The following is a 16,577-nucleotide window of genomic DNA, read 5'->3' as shown; positions in this document are numbered from 1 at the left end:
AGTATACACAGTCCCCAGACACTTTATTAGGCACTTCTGTGGAATCTAATGCAATCCAGTGCAGCAGCTCTGCAACACATTGTTCTTTATAAAGCTTATAATGCTCCAAGTTTTGCTTCAACATCCTGAAAACAACTACATGTTTAATATTGAGGTCATGTACTGACATTATATTTACCATCGAGACAGGTTCAAATGAGAAAAGTTGGTTTACCATGGCCACATACTGCATGTTGGACATCTCAACTGATTGTTAGTATCACGAAGCACCACTCTGTTCAGTCAGTCCTCAAGAACTGAACTGAAAAAAAGACGCCATTAACCGTGTTCACGCCAAAAGTCCCCCCCGGAAAAAGGTCTGCTGTGGTTTTTGACCCCAACATGCTTCAGCTGAGTGCTAGAGATGCTCAAGTTAAGTTAAGTGCAGCTAATTTACCACAAGATAGCACAACTCAGGAGGCGTCCTGCTAAAAACTGGACCAACTGCAACACATCTCTGGGAAAGGCTTTGCTGCATTTCATCTCCGTATTTACCGTCAAAATGCCCCCAAAAATGGGACTCCGACTGCTGTCTGCCATCATTAAAGGATGTTGAAGGGTTTAACTGACCTGCACGAGGAAGGTCCCCAGAACGATGGAACAGAAGATGGGGTTGGCGAATATGCCGTCGAAGACGTTTCTCTCTCCGTGGATCTTGCGAGCGTTGATCTCGTTGAAGAGCTGCATGAGGACGAAGGTGTTGAAGATGATGGTGTAGTGCTCGGAGGGAGGGGAGTGGAGCGGAGCGTTGCGACCGCTGTCGATGTTGAACATGCGCTCGCCTGGAGAGAGTAAAGAAGAGAGGAAGGAGAGGAAACGAGAGGAGTGAAAGTAGGAAGAATAAGCTGCTGTGTTTGGAAGTGTGTTTGATTTGTGTTCGTCTCCTCCAACGTGCCTCTTTTCTCAAAGCATTCTGAAATACAACCTGATCGTTTTGATTTTACAATAAATCTGCGTCTGTATATTTGTATATCTCTCTTTGTGAGGACTGACTTCAGTTTTGTGGCTGAGAACTAAAGACTTTTGTTAAAAGTGTGAACTTTTTGGTTCGCTTTGATATCTTCAAACCTTCAAAGGACTGTTTGAAAGTTAAGACTCGGTTTTAGGATTAAGATTATGATACGGTTTAGGGTTAGCCATTCATCTGTAGGGGTTAGGGAACACATTATGTCAGTGATGGTCCTCACAAAGATAAAAGTAAGTGTGTGTGTGTGTGTGTGTGTGTGTGTGTGTGTGTGTGTGTGTGTGTGTGTGTGTGTGTGTGTGTGTGTGTGTGTGTGTGTGTGTGTGTGTGTGTGAGACTACCTATGAACAGCAGGGTGAAGATGATGATCAGCTGGTACACTCCATGGCCCAGGATGTTCTTCATCATGGTCAGCGAGATGAGCGGGTTGTTCCGGCCATAGGGTTTCCGTAGCAACAGGGCCTCGGTGGGGGGCTCGGTGGCCAGGGCCAGAGAAGCGAACGTGTCCATGATCAGGTTCACCCACAGCATCTGCACCGCCTTCAGAGGGGAGTCCTGCGGGGACATTTGCAACCAGAGACCCGTGTCACGAATCCCGCTCTGAGGCGTCGGGCTTCACCGACAGCGACGGCTGCAGAGAGGCTGTTTTCCAACAGCGAGCGGTATCAGTCAATTTCAACTAACCTGTTAATTTATCTGTCAGGTTCAATACATGACGAAGTCTGTTTACTTTGTGCTTAGTCAGCCATTTATCAATAATGTGGCAGCCTGAATGTAGCGCCCATCCAACGGACGCCACTCTTTTTTTTATCCCAATTGAAGGAATTTTTCAGGTCAGTCAGGATTCTGATACGCAGATAAAACAGCAGACAGTAAACATAACACACTGAACAGTAAACAGGCAGTTTAGTTTTAGGTTGTTGTTGTTCTTCCCGCCACATTTGGTGGCAAAAGGCACAGAGTACGTAGCGGACCATGCAGAGTGACAAGGCATCTAATCTACGGCCACGGCTGAGACATTTTCAGCATATTTAATATGCAAAAGTACGTGTTTTTCTATTGCTGATGATGCTGCAACAACTGAGCTGCAAGAGTATTAAATGACTGTGATATTCAATGTGACAGTTATTTACAAAATAGTAATACATAAAAAGTAAAAATCAATATACTGGCAAAAAAATTTTTTTTTTTTTTTTACCTAAATTTCACAGAGCAGATATTTGGACTTGTCATAATAGGAGAAGCACAAGTGGAACTAAAAACATGATCAGCTGCTCAGATCCATTATGTGTTCAAGTAAGTTGTTCCAGAGAGTCCTACGTGGGAGGCAGCCGTTATTCACGTGACCGAACACTTCTGTGCTTTTTCCTGCTACGACACGTCAAAATGACTACGGTGAAAAAAATGACTGCGTCGGCTGCAGTGTTTTCATTATGGAACAGCTGGTTGAAAACTTCGGAGCTGTCAGGTGTTTTGATCAAGAAGCCCGACTTGGGATGGCTCCCTGCAGGTTTTGCTTTTCACCGCATGTTACCATGGCAACAAGAGCCCGGTTTAACCGAATTTGGAAGACGTGATTGCAAATGATAAAAACACAGAATTGGAATCCAAGTAGTTGTGTAGACTATTACAAATAACAGCTAATGATAATGGTGATGCTATTCAACACTATTTATACTTCGACTTCTACTGTTCAGTGATGAATGTGGCTCAAATTAAGGAATGTTTTGGCTTGTTTTGGGTGTAATTAAGGATTTCTTTGTGAGAAAATGATCAGTCACAACGCATAAACATAATGAAAATTCACTTGCCTACATACATAGGCGTGATAGATAGAACATGGTACGTGGTATTCTTTGCATATCAAGTACATGTAAATGTTTCAAGGTGTCAGGACATCTCTGCTTATATAAGCCGGGTGTAGAAATGCACAAAAAGCATTTCAGCATTTTGCCTCTTCTGAGCAGAAATGAAGTGAGTGATGTTTACAGAAGCGACATCCGTGTGTTCGTTATATGTGTGCGTGTAGGAATGCACACGTGTCAGCAGGTATGTGTATTAATGAATCTGTCTACCTGAGTTATGCAGGCCCCCGTGAAGGCCACAATGACAGCCACTATATTGACCGTGAGCTGGAATTGCAGGAACTTGGAGATGCTATCGTAGACATTTCGTCCCCACATCACCGCCTTGACAATGCTGCTGAAGTTGTCATCAGTCAGGATGATGTCAGATGCCTCTTTAGCCACGTCTGTCCCTGCAATACCCTGACAAAGATTGAGACAAGAGTGAGGTGGAGACGGACACTCATGGCATGATTCATGCAAACATTCCTGCACACAAATGCCCTCGGAGTGCTTCTGTCTCAATATTTAGTCGTCCTGCCTCCAAGTGCTGTCGCTTGGTGTGAGTAAGAGCCGTGGCCAAAATCAAAAGGCACGCTATTCCGAAAACACTTGTTTTATTACAGATAAAATACACTACATTCATAGTTTTTATAAAAGCTTTGTATTGAATTTATTGTCTTCTTTTTTTACTATATTTTTTGAAAACACAGCAGGATCACAAAGCTTACTTGATTTCCACAACAAACGCAAGTACAGAAGGTATTTTAACACCACACATGAATAAGATGTCGGGTTACCATGGCGAAGCCCACATCAGCCTTCTTCAAAGCCGGTCCGTCGTTAGTTCCGTCTCCCGTTACAGCGACAACCTGCCTCTGCTCTAAAACGGTGCTGTCGATGATGCCTGGAAAACAAATAGGACGGAACGCAGGCTTCAGGTGTGTGTGACCGAACGTGTGTGTGTGTGTGTGTGTGTGTGTGTGTGTGTGTGATTCAGGTAATAACCTTGAGACTTACCTTTAACCAGTGTGTGTTTGTCAGTTGGTGAGGATCGAGCCAGCACGCGCAGTTTGGGCCAGATTTTGTCGATACGTTCCTGTTCGATCTGCCAGACAGAGAGATATTGGGGTTAAAAAAAAGTGTGGTGCTGATGATGATGATGATGATGATGAAGAGCACGTCAGAGAAGCTGTAAACTAGTCTGTTCATTCACTAGATGTCACTATTGATCCAGAGTGTTTAAGCACCGTACAAACATGTGATGGAGGAAAACTGATCAAAGATGCGAGATTGTTCTCGTTCCTTTAATTTAACTGTAATACGCTCATCACATAATGATAATTTCCGCACAGCATTTTGAAATGTAAATTCAAATTTACACTCCATAGAAAAGCAGAGCCGCAGCACTAACGAGCAGTTCTCCATCCCATCAAGCATTCTGCTAAATTCAAATGAAGATAAAGGAGGAGTTAGATGAAAGCACTGCCTGCACAAATGTTACCGCATGCAGCCACATCAGTGGAAATCTCAAATGGGAAATCTGAGACTTAATTTTGTACCAGACCAGTGAATATGTCTGAACAGCAGCTCACTTAAAACATCCTTAACTGGCTCATTTTGCATGGATTTCCCTGGAGTACTGAGGCGACATCTTTTTTTTTTCTTCCTTCTGGTTTAAAATACAGTATAGTTGTATATTGTCGTAACTAGCAGCTACAACAACACTAACAATTGAGAAATTTCTTGTTAATACATGAGTTACAGGGGACATTCGCTAAGTGAGTACTTGTGCTTCTGATACACATTTTTACATTAGGCGGACAACAGAGCAGTTTTTCAATGCAGGACTTTTACAAAATGTAACGTACAGTAGTGTGTTTATAGTTGTGCTGGTACTTATACCGAAGTCTTAATACTACTCTTCACTCTTATTCTGGCAGATCTGGTAGTGGTACTCCATATATTGCCTGCTTTCTAATTCTCAGAGGAGGATTGAAAGCTTTTCCACATCATATATCATCAACATTTTTTTATATCTTTTTCACCTTTTCTACTCTTTCACAAAAGGGTAAATATCTTACTCTTTTGAGACATTTCAAACATGGATTATTATTAAAATAACTGACAGGTTCAATGATGAAAGTAAGCGTTGCAATCTAAAATCAGCAATAACAAAGAATACATATATTTGAAATAAAATGTCTGTCATTTCATCATCACTGACTTTGTACAAAACCAGGAAAAAAAGTGCCTCTACTGGAGCTGCGTTTCAGTCTGAAGGAAACACAGTCTATGTCTTAAAACCATACAAAACATGGCTGCAGTTTATTGCTCATTTAAACTTTGAACTGATTTGAACTCAATCAACCAGATTTTTTCCAGTTTAAGAAACAGGACATGTATATTTGCATTAGCAAAGGCTATCACAGGTGTAACTAACCAGAGTTGTTTTTATATACAGTTATCTTTTTATTCTTTGTTATTTTTAAAGAAATAAATACACATTTTGGCATCATAACTTTCACATGGTAAGGTAAAATGTCCAAAAATGTGGTGCAGTGGTGGAGAAAACAGCTCTGCTAATTTGACGGACAGTAGCGAGGTGGAAGCATTTATCTCAGTGGGGTTATCGTGTAGGTTCTTTCCACCATAACCTTATTTTTTTTAAACATTCATTATTAGTTCATTTTAATTGAAATAAACATGTGCTGTTAATCAAATACACGATTGCACGTAACCCTCTCGAGACCCCAACTCACCTCTCCCTTCTCGTTCCTGATTCGTCGGTTGAAGTCTTTGCCCTCTATACAGATGAAGTCATCCCCAGGGTGGATGATGCCACATTTAGCAGCGATGGCCCTGGCCGTGTTAATGTTATCACCAGTCACCATCCGCACTGTGATGCCTGCACGCTGACACTTACGGATGGCATCAGGCACCTTGCAGGGACGAGAAAATATTCACATATAAACTCAACACTCGATGAAAATGATTTCTAAAATACAGGTTTTAGTCACAACTAATGGACAACATGAACTCAAGATACACACGCTACAATATCCTACCTCAGGCCGCACAGGGTCCTCGATCCCAACCACAGTGATGCAGGTCAACTCCGTCACTATTTCTGCCTCGTTTTCCCAGTCCGGCTCCGGATTGGACGGAAGGTCACGATACGCAATGCAGATGGTCCTCAACCCCTCACATGCCATCGGCTCAATCACCTATCGATCAGGTCAGAGATTATTACAACGACAATCAGGAAGCCAGCCTTCAAAATATTCTCCCATCAAATCCCACGCTGCCATCACTGTATATTTACGTTCCAATATCTAATACATAAATACAGTGATGAATATTCTGTGACGTAGCTGCGGGGAAAAGAGACCCCGAGCCTGCTGCCGACACCAGAGGGAAGACAACATGACGTAAAGAGGAGCTGACGTAAAGCTGCCGCAACGCAAACTGAACAACCGAGCTGGAATAAAGTTGAGTAGGGAGCAGAATTATTTTTCTCACAGCAGAAGCTGTGTTCATCAGAAGCCAAATTTAGGTCAGTCAGCCTGACACTCAAAGCTCAACCTGCAAAGGTTCATAAACTGTATGTGAAACAAATACATGCGTTTTGCTGGTAAATATTTTAAGGCTGGTTTAGCAGAGCTTTTTTTGGTATAACAGATTTTGAATGTCTATAAGTCTGCAACTGCTGACGCCACAGCTCTCACTCACATTCAGTAACGCTTATGGGGCTTATCTATAATATGTGAAAGATATTTTTCCTGATGGATATTTTATATATATATATATATATATATATATTACGGACAGTATAAGCAGACTGAGTAAGCAAAGTGGTTGTCTTCCAGAATTTTGGCAAAATAACATCCTAATTTAATAAAATTGCATAAGTCAGCTGATGTAGCAGAGCTTTGCGACGGTACTGTGGGTGAATGTTGTGGCTATCATGACTGTTTCAGGATGTCATATCTTCATCTGTAGCTTTGTGTTATTGCAGTGTGTTCTCTGATGACTTTTTGAAGTTCAATCAAATAAGGTCAAGCATCCTATACACTAAACTGAAAGCAAAACAGACAAAAAAATGGTATGAAGAAAGCAGAAGTTCTACAGAATGCTGTGAAAAAAAAAGAAAGATATTTTGTGAAATATCTTAAGGGTTTTACTTGCTATGAGTTTGTGTGTTTGATATCAACCAGCAGATTAATTTAGGTCAGCATGACGACTGGATGCAGGGATGAAAGCGAGCTTGGCTCTCTCCAAAGTTCAGAAAATATGACCTATCAATTTGATATTCTCATAGTAACAATGTTCTGGTTACAATATAAAAGCAGTTACTCACAGTGATAAACCGACAGAAAAACTAACTCCAGAATCTGAAGCTCCACTCGCCTTAACAGCTTTATATCATGTGTCAGTTATTAGTCAGCCTCATAAATGCCCTGTTCTGATTCACTCTCACTGTTCTCAGCATTTCCATCTCTGTTTGCTCAAAACCCAACAATAGGTGGACAGAAGCACATATTTTGAGAGAGATGGAGGAGGGTATTTACCAAAGGTTTGGGTTTTGCACCTTATTGCATCAGGAAAATCCATAAACACGCCTTTCTAGAATACTTAAGACACAAACAAACACACATCACCTGTTTGACCATTTCGTCTCTGTCACGTGGGCGGAAACTGCGCGCTTCTCCGTTGGCGCCTTGGATGTAGGAACACCTGGAGAGAGACGAAGGACAGACGGAGAGTCAGAGAGGACAAAGAACACCTTTTGTCTTCAACTAAGTCTGAACCCAAATCTGATCTACTGTCACGTCTTTATATTCACACAGGCTGATATCAACCGAGACCACCTCCACCCGCCTCATCCTCCCCCATCTCTCACTTCTTCAGCATGATCTCAGAGGCTCCTTTGCTGTAGAGGCGGAAGGAGCCGTCAGGCATCTTGATCACCGTAGTCATGGATTTACGCTCCGAGTTGAACGTGTAGACCTGTGAGAGAAGAAAAAGAGAGTTGGACTCAAATATAACTGAGATGGACTCAGAGTGGCGTTCTGAAGAAGAGGAAAAGGAAGAATCAGTTTTTGCACACAGGAAAACAAAGGAATTTCACCCATTGAGGAGCAGTAAACACACACACACACACACACACACACACACACACACACACACACACACACACACACACACACACACACACACACACACACACACACACACACACACACACACACACAGAGCACTCAGGGGTTATGTGCCTCGCTCGAGGACACTTCAGCGATGGATGCTTTGTCTCCAGGCCACATCTACCCACTTTAACCCCTGAATATTTCTGTCAGGTCACTAGGAGCTCAAAATTTTCACTTATTTTTTATATCTGGACTTCCCCTAGATCGGGGGTCTCCAACCAGTAGATCCCAATCTACCCAGTAGATAATAGGAGCTGTCAGAGGAACAAGGTTGGATGGATTCCCATCTCTACCGAAGCACAGGGCATCTAGCATAGATGCAGTCTGTCGGCATCACTGTAATGTTAGCGTTTACTGTGTTACACTCTCATTGTTTCACTTTCTGTCCTGGATTTTTCTCTGGGAGAGTCCAGAGAGCATTTATGGGAGAGATCCTGTAAACACTTTGTTTCTCTACATTTGCAGGAAATTGTCAGGAGTTCAGTTTTGTCCTCCATTTTGCCCCCGATCACCTCTCCTCCTGTGTCCCCTATCTTTGCCTGTGGCCACGCCCCTCACCAGTCCCAGCAGATGCAGCCACTCATCCCTGATCACCACCTGCAGGTGTGCTGCATCATCTTCCTGATCACCTCCCCAGACTATATGTACCCTGCCCCTGCACAACTCTGGTTGTCGGTTCATTGTGTGTTTTTGTTAGCCACCCGTCCGTCTTCCGTCTGCTGCCCGTCCGTCTTCCGTCTGCTCCCCGTCAGCTCCCGGTCAGTCCTGTTCCTGTTCCCGTTCCTCCGGCTTCTGTGTCTCCTGCGGATATTCCCGGTCAAAATCACTAGTCGGTGGAGTTGCCCTCCCGGCTAGGAGGATTGTTGACGCCGTCCCTTCCGCTGGTCTGCCGGTTGCCCTGTTACCCGTGTCCCCGCAGGAGCTGTCGGTTGAGTTGCCCTCCCGACTGGACGTAGGGTGGACACGCTCGGTGCCACCCTTTTGGTTTGTAGTTTTTGTTTGTTTATTTTTTGGGACAATAAAGACAGTATTTTTGGAACTGATACCTCGAGTCTGTGTGCTTGCATTTGGGTCCTGGAAAAAGATAAACTTCACCTCATAACAGAATGAACCGACCACGGAGGGACCCAGCAGCCACAGACTCGAATCCAAAATACCTGACTTTATTTCAATATTTTTCCAATCAGGCCCGCCTGAATGACACGGTTTCCGCTGAACCCCGGACTGGGTTTGAGGGAACCCGCCTGGCCTTCTGGGACCCCCCCAGAAGGAGGCGGCGACGCCGGGGTCACCGGCCATCCGGTCCTGCTGCGCCCTTAATCTCTGGACGTGTGGCCGTCAGTCCAGTCCGTCGCTACGAGCGAGCCCACAGCCCCGTCGGCCGCTACGAGCGAGCTCAAAGCCCCGTCGGCCGCTACGAGCGAGCTCAAAGCCCCGTCGGTCGCTACGGGCGAGCCCTCAGCCCCGTCGGCCGCTACGAGCGAGCCCAAAGCCCCGTCGGTCGCTACGGGCGAGCCCTCAGCCCCGTCGGCCGCTACGGGCGAGCCCACAGCCCCGTCGGTCGCTACGGGCGAGCCCACAGCCCCGTCGGTCGCTACGGGCGAGCCCACAGCCCCGTCGGCCGCTACGGGCGAGCCCACAGCCCCGTCGGTCGCTACGGGCGAGCCCACAGCCCCGTCGGCCGCTACGGGCGAGCCCACAGCCCCGTCGGCCGCTACGAGCGAGCCCACAGCCCCGTCGGCCGCTACGAGCGAGCTCACAGCCCCGTCGGCCGCTACGAGCGAGCCTACAGCCCCGTAGGTCGCTACGGGCGAGCCTACAGCCCCGTAGGTCGCTACGGGCGAGCCTACAGCCCCGTCGGTCCCCACTACGAACTCTCTACCCCCGCAGCGCCGGTGAGAGATCCGGACGCCATCCGGGCCCGGGCGTTGGCCCTCAAGTACCTGCAGCATGGCCTATGCGGCAGTAATGCTGCTCCTTCGTTCCCCGTCGCTGGACGGGTCATCGACGTCCTGGCTCCAGCTCCTGCTGCCGTCGGATGGGTCGACGCCCCGCCTCCTCCTCCGTCCTCCTGTGCGGTCGTCACCACGCCAGCGGCCCCTGCTGCCTACGGCGCAATCGACGCCACGCCCCCGTCTCCGTTCTCCTGCGCGGTTGTCGCCACGCCTCTGGCCCCGTCCTCTGGCGTGGTCGTCGCCCCGCCTCCGACTCCGTCCTCCAGGGTGGTCGACGCCACGCCCCCGTCTCCGTTCTCCGGCGCGGTCGTCGCCACGCCTCTGGCCCCGTCCTCTGGCGTGGTCGTCGCCCCGCCTCCGACTCCGTCCTCCAGGGTGGTCGACGCCACGCCCCCGTCTCCGTTCTCCGGCGCGGTCGTCGCCACGTCTCTGGCCCCGTCCTCTGGCGTGGTCGTCGCCACGCCTCCGACTCCGTCCTCCAGGGTGGTCGACGCCCCGCCACCGGCCCCTGCTGCCTCCGGCGCGGTCGACGCCACGCCCCCGTCTCCGTTCTCCGGCGCGGTCGTCGCCACGTCTCTGGCCCCGTCCTCTGGCGTGGTCGTCGCCCCGCCTCCGACTCCGTCCTCCAGGGTGGTCGACGCCCCTCCTCCAGCTCCTGCTGCTTCCAGGGTGGTCGTCGCCACGCCTCCGGCTCCATCCTCCCATGCGGTCGTCGCCACGCCACCGGCCCCTGCTGCCTCCGGCGCGGTCAACGCCCCGCCTCCGGCTCCATCCTCCTGCACGGTCGTCGCCACGCCCCGTCTCCGTCCTCCGGCGAGGTCGGCGCCCCGCCTCCGGCCTCCGGCGAAGTCGTGCCTCCGGCTCCGGCCTCAGGCAAGGACGCCGCCCCGCCTCCTGCTCCGTCCTCCAGGGATGTCATCGCTCCGTCTCCGGCCTCCGGCGAGGTTGGCGCCACGCCTCCGGCCCCGTCCTCCAGCGAGGTCGTGCCTCCGGCTCCGGCCTCAGGCACGGACGCCGCCTCGCCTCCTGCTCCGTCCACCTGTTCGGTCGTCGCTCCGGCCTCCGACGCGGTCGCCGCTCCGTCCTCCAGGAATGTCGTCCCTCCGGCTCCGTCCTCCTTCGTGGTCGAAGCCCTGCCTCGTCGTTGTCCTCCGGAGCGGTCCCCCGAGCCCGTCCTGCCCCGTGGGCGTCCTCCGGAGAGGTCCCCCAAACCCGTCCTGCCCCATGGCCGTCCTCCGGAGAGATCCCCCGAACCTGTCCTGCCCCGTGGCCGTCCTCCGGCGCGGTCACCCCAGTCCGTCCTGCCCCGTGGCCGTCCTCCGGAGAGATCCCCTGAACCTGTCCTGCCCCGTGGCCGTCCTCCGGAGCGGTCACCCCAGTCTGCCCTGCCCCGTGGCCGTCCTCCGGAGAGATCCCCTGAACCTGTCCTGCCCCGTGGCCGTCCTCCGGAGCGGTCACCCCAGTCCGCCCTGCCCCGTGGCCGTCCTCCGGAGCGGTCACCCCAGTCCGCCCTGCCCCGTGGCCGTCCTCCGGAGCGGTCACCCCAGGCCTCCCTGCCACGTGGCCGTCCTCCGGAGCAGTCACCTGAACCTGACCTGCCCCGTGGCCGTCCTCTGGCGCGGTCACCCCCGGCCTCCCTGTCCCGTGGCCTTCTTCCATCCACCTAGGTTTCCTGTCTCATGTCCTGTGTTAGTTGTGGTCCTCCGTCCCTCCTCCGGTCCCCCCTCCTCCCACCCAGTCCGGTCCAGTTTTGGTCGCCGAGAGGCTCCCTTTGAGGGGGGGGTACTGTCAGGAGTTCAGTTTTGTCCTCCATTTTGCCCCCGATCACCTCTCCTCCTGTGTCCCCTATCTTTGCCTGTGGCCACGCCCCTCACCAGTCCCAGCAGATGCAGCCACTCATCCCTGATCACCACCTGCAGGTGTGCTGCATCATCTTCCTGATCACCTCCCCAGACTATATGTACCCTGCCCCTGCACAACTCTGGTTGTCGGTTCATTGTGTGTTTTTGTTAGCCACCCGTCCGTCTTCCGTCTGCTGCCCGTCCGTCTTCCGTCTGCTCCCCGTCAGCTCTCTGTCAGTCCTGTTCCTGTTCCCGTTCCTCCGGCTTCTGTGTCTCCTGCGGATATTCCCGGTCAAAATCACTAGTCGGTGGAGTTGCCCTCCCGGCTAGGAGGATTGTTGACGCCGTCCCTTCCGCTGGTCTGCCGGTTGCCCTGTTACCCGTGTCCCCGCAGGAGCTGTCGGTTGAGTTGCCCTCCCGACTGGACGTAGGGTGGACACGCTCGGTGCCACCCTTTTGGTTTGTAGTTTTTGTTTGTTTATTTTTTGGGACAATAAAGACAGTATTTTTGGAACTGATACCTCGAGTCTGTGTGCTTGCATTTGGGTCCTGGAAAAAGATAAATTCCACCTCATAACAGAAATATGTTGGAGCCATCTGTGGCGCCTTGCAATAAATTGCTTAAAAAATGTCTCAGGAAGTGTGATTCATCACTACTTTACAACGCAATGCAGAAAAAGACTCCGTCCTCATTAAAAATGCAACAGGATGCAGTTCTGACCTCCCGTTCAGGGTACGGCGAGCGTGCCAAGCTCCTATTTGAGTTTTAAATAGTCGTATCAAATGTGCCTGTATTGTAAAGCATATGGCCAAAATATATAGAGTTTTGTTATTGGAGTCATCAGGAAAACGAGATCATACAAATAAATTGTAAAAAGAAAGGACACATGAGAAATGAACTATAGCAAAATCAATAGCCTTTTGGCTAATTTTTTAGAGCTATAAATATACTGTAACCGGTGAGGGAGGATGTAGTGCATGATTTCCTACCTTGTAGAGTCTCTCCTCAGGGATCTGCTCTCTGACAGGGGCGTAGTCCCGCTGCAGGTCCAATACAAATCCCAGCAGGCCACACTCTGTCTTGTTTCCCACCTGCTTAGCCAGACCACCCTCCACGTCGGGTGGCTGATTGAGAGCAAGTTTAATATAAGTTGTAGAGGTGGATTTCAGAGAGTCAGAGGGTCAGGAGACAAAGAAGAGAGACAAGAAATGAATTAGAAACAATGGCACAAGAAAGGATGGTGTTAAATCAAAAGACACAGGAAAATATCCCCCCAAACACTGACACTAACTAAGGGTTGCTGTAGTGTCTCACTTCCTGCTAAACAATGACATGTCTGCCTGTGCATGACTCACTAAGATCTTGGAGGTGTAGGCGCTGTTGATAGCGATGGAGTTGACTAATAGATCCAGGGTCTGGGGGTTGATCAGTCCAGGGTCTGGGACCACACGATGGTGCACATCAGCTGGAAACAAAAATTTAACTTTAATCCATATTAATAATAATAATAATCTCTATAATAATCAAAACATTGCGCTATCAATCGAAAATCTGCTCTTCTACTGTGAAAAAGAAGTTTATCTCTATTGGTTTCTATGTTGAATTTTAGGGACACAAAGGTTTTGGGAGTCGTGCAGTACATCTACACTTTTTCCTCATTGAGAGTACTAATGAGTGAAAACCGTCGTACTGTATAATACATTCTGGGGCTCTGGAGGACTTTTATCACGCCAGAGAAAATAACTCAGATGATGTAATTGTTACAAACTAGGCCATTGTGTTTAAGAGACACAGGTACTTACCAGGGAGAGAGCATTTAATCAGATGCTATTGAGTTGCATTATGGGAAAAGGATTCTGCGTGTGTGGAGCGTGACTCATACCAGGGACTAAAAGTCAAGATATCTTAGGATCCGTTTTATCCGTGTCGACCAATTCTTTCTCGAATTATGTTTCTTACAAGTCTCCCACTTTGCGGAGGTGCATTTCTAAATTGCTGGAGGACCACTTTAAATATGAATATCAAAAAGAAGCAGCAGATGGTTGTATTTTTTCCAATGTGGGTAAAGAGAAACGACCACTAAAGACTGCATTAAGTAATAGCAGCAACAACAATGAAACTATTTATAAAGATAGAAGAAAAACATTGAGCTGTGCATCATCTGCAAAACCATGAACGTCAACACTGTAATGGTGCCGACTGTGATTGTGACAATTGTTACGTACTCAAAAGGTGAAATTTGATTTAAAATGAACTTGTATTCAGTCTTAGCATGAGTCAGCATCCCCTTCACTTATCTAACAATAACAAAAGAAAAATTGGTTTATTCAGCGACTGATTCACCATATGATCCTTCCCATTGCAGTGAGAACTTTTCAGCGAAAGACCCATTCGATCTCAGTAGAACATTGTGTTTCCACTGGTGTTGATCACAGGGAGAAAAAATTTCAATAAAGACATCTAAGATTTTTCACTTTTCGCTCACCTACGTACGTCTGCACCACAGTCATGCGGTTGGTGGTGAGGGTGCCGGTCTTGTCGGAGCAGATGGCCGTGGCATTGCCCATGGTCTCGCACGCATCCAAGTGCCGCACAAGGTTGTTATCCTTCATCATTTTCTACACGTGAAATTGTGACGGAGAGCAGAGGGACGTACGAGAGTGGGACGGCGGGGGAATGATGACGTACGGACGGAGTTCAGAAGCATGGAGAGAAGAGGATTGATGGAAATAAGGAAGGAGGCAGGCAGGGAGAATTCAGTACTGGTGACTTAAATCAAAATTCAGGGCCAAATAATGCTTATTTTTATTTAACATCATTTTGAAGGAAACACCGAGAAAGAACTCATGACGAGAAAATTCGAACAAATCTAATCAATTAGTTACTGTTCTCGTTGGATTTATCATCAACTATGTCCAGACTAGATCCACACTGAGAAGGATCTGAATCATGTTTTCTGATTCAAGCTATTATGACTCGGCTGACCGTTCAATATTAAAATCCTATCTTCACAGGAGGAACTATTTTATCTTAATTGTTAATTGTCTGTGAGCAGGAACTCGTGTGGAGTTCCTCAAGGCTCAATCCTTGATCTTCTTCTGTTTAACGTTTTCACTACGCACATTATGCAAAAATAATAACATCTACAACTACAACACCCAAATTAACTTTACTCTACCACGCAGTGACTACACTCCCATAGATTCTCTCTACAAGGGCATTGAATAAACAAATGATTCGATATATAGGACATTTTTTCAGTTAAATGCAGACAAAATTAAAATAATCTGTCTCTGAAAACTTAATTTAGAGTAAAACTTTAGCAGCCATTTATCATTTTACACAGCAAGAATCACAGGATTCATGTCCAGCCTCAAACTGATCCAAGCTTTCATTTGTAGCAGGTTACATTCTTGGTTTTTTCTCACATTTCCCCCAAAAAGCAAAGACAGAGCAAAGAGAGCACTTCACAGCAGCTCTCAGGTGTCTGCGCTGACTTCCAGTGGATCAAAGACAAGAGCTTGAAGTACGGCTGCTTGTCTGTCGATCTCTCGATCCAGAGGAAGTTTGGTTCTTAACTTTTTTAAATTTCTGTTCTTTTGGTTTGCATTTGAAAGTTTTTCTTTCCATTACATTTAAAATCTTTCATGTCAAGCACTTTTTGAATTTCCTTTGTGTATGAAGAGGTGGACTACATGAATAAGCTTCCCTTGCCTTGCATATAAAATGGCCTTTGTGACCATAAAAGTGATTAGAATAGGAACTACACTTTCCAAAAAGAACCGCGAGGGAAGGACAGCACATAAAAAAAAACAAGCTGCATTACTATACAGTTTTATTTAAATTCTACTTTATTATAAATCTATTAAGTCACCTTTAATATTTAGTTTCATTAACAGAGAATATTGTGTGCTATTTTCAATTTTACTGAAAACAACATGGCATTTTATTTCTTTGTATTTGATTTGTGTTCAATTCCTCTGTCTTTTTACAAGATTAGTAGTCAAGTAAACATAAAGATTAAAGGTTCAACAGTTCAACATTTTGGGAATTAATCTCATTTCCTATTTTTGTCCAATATGAAGCCCAAGCCCAGAGGTTAGCTTAGCTTAGCATAAAGAATGGAAGCAGCGGGGAAAAGCTAAACCGGCTCCATCTGAAAATAACCGAACACGTTAATTTGTTTCATCTGCACAAAAACTAAAGTCATTTCTTTTTATTTTCTGAAGCCACTGGTTGCCGGGCAACAATGGTGAGACATTGTGCCAGTTACTGCACCTGGCCAGAAAGAGTATTTGGCACAAAAACCCACTGTGAAATCAAGACATTTTACACTTCTTTTTAGTGTGAATTAGTCAAACAAGATGCCTTATTAATGTGTGAGCTTCAAACCGGCTATTTGAGAGAGAATTTTCCAAAATGTCAACCTATCTCTTAAACTGAAAAAAATGCAAGGGAAGTGTAGAAGGAGGAATTTTACAGCTATGAATGCTTTCTGCAACTCTTCCCGTCGGGATCCACACGGGCCAAACGACCCAATCGCAAGCATGAAATCCTGTGTGTAGCCTGCGAGCGTGAGTGTGTTTAGAAAGGACATCCCTGACGGGAATATTCATTCAGAAGGCACACGTCTGAACTTCATGCTGGCAAATCCATCTGTTTTAAATGTCTGTATTACCTCAACATACTGTATATATTATCTCCTTCAGCTGATTTCTCTGATGAA

At 47.2% G+C, this 16,577-nt stretch overlaps 1 protein-coding gene across 4 annotated transcripts in view; it reads right to left on the bottom strand.

The window, feature by feature from the left end:
• atp2b3b (ATPase plasma membrane Ca2+ transporting 3b) overlaps positions 1–16,577 on the bottom strand; it is a 114,681-nt gene that overhangs the window by 78,980 nt on the left and 19,124 nt on the right. For all 4 annotated transcript variants that reach the window (XR_011311312.1, XM_069708458.1, XM_069708456.1 and 1 more), the window contains exons 11-22: positions 14,337–14,469; positions 13,207–13,316; positions 12,841–12,975; positions 7,751–7,857; positions 7,509–7,584; positions 5,916–6,074; positions 5,610–5,789; positions 3,868–3,955; positions 3,648–3,754; positions 3,079–3,270; positions 1,345–1,558; positions 610–821 (exon numbers count right to left, since the gene is read on the bottom strand). Coding sequence is in view for 3 of the 4 variants with exons in the window: in XM_069708458.1 (XP_069564559.1) it covers positions 610–821; positions 1,345–1,558; positions 3,079–3,270; positions 3,648–3,754; positions 3,868–3,955; positions 5,610–5,789; positions 5,916–6,074; positions 7,509–7,584; positions 7,751–7,857; positions 12,841–12,975; positions 13,207–13,316; positions 14,337–14,469 (1,713 nt within the window). In the remaining variant the exon portion in view is untranslated. The remainder of the gene's footprint in view (positions 1–609; positions 822–1,344; positions 1,559–3,078; positions 3,271–3,647; positions 3,755–3,867; positions 3,956–5,609; positions 5,790–5,915; positions 6,075–7,508; positions 7,585–7,750; positions 7,858–12,840; positions 12,976–13,206; positions 13,317–14,336; positions 14,470–16,577) is intronic.

Source organism: Brachyistius frenatus, unplaced genomic scaffold (assembly GCF_029030835.1).
Source record: "Brachyistius frenatus isolate BFR_SWC_R1_liver_20210118 unplaced genomic scaffold, ASM2903083v1 Contig_75, whole genome shotgun sequence".
NCBI lineage: Eukaryota > Metazoa > Chordata > Actinopteri > Embiotocidae > Brachyistius > Brachyistius frenatus.
The sequence above is the reverse complement of the archived record's forward strand: the minus strand, read 5'-3'. Positions and strand labels throughout refer to the sequence as shown.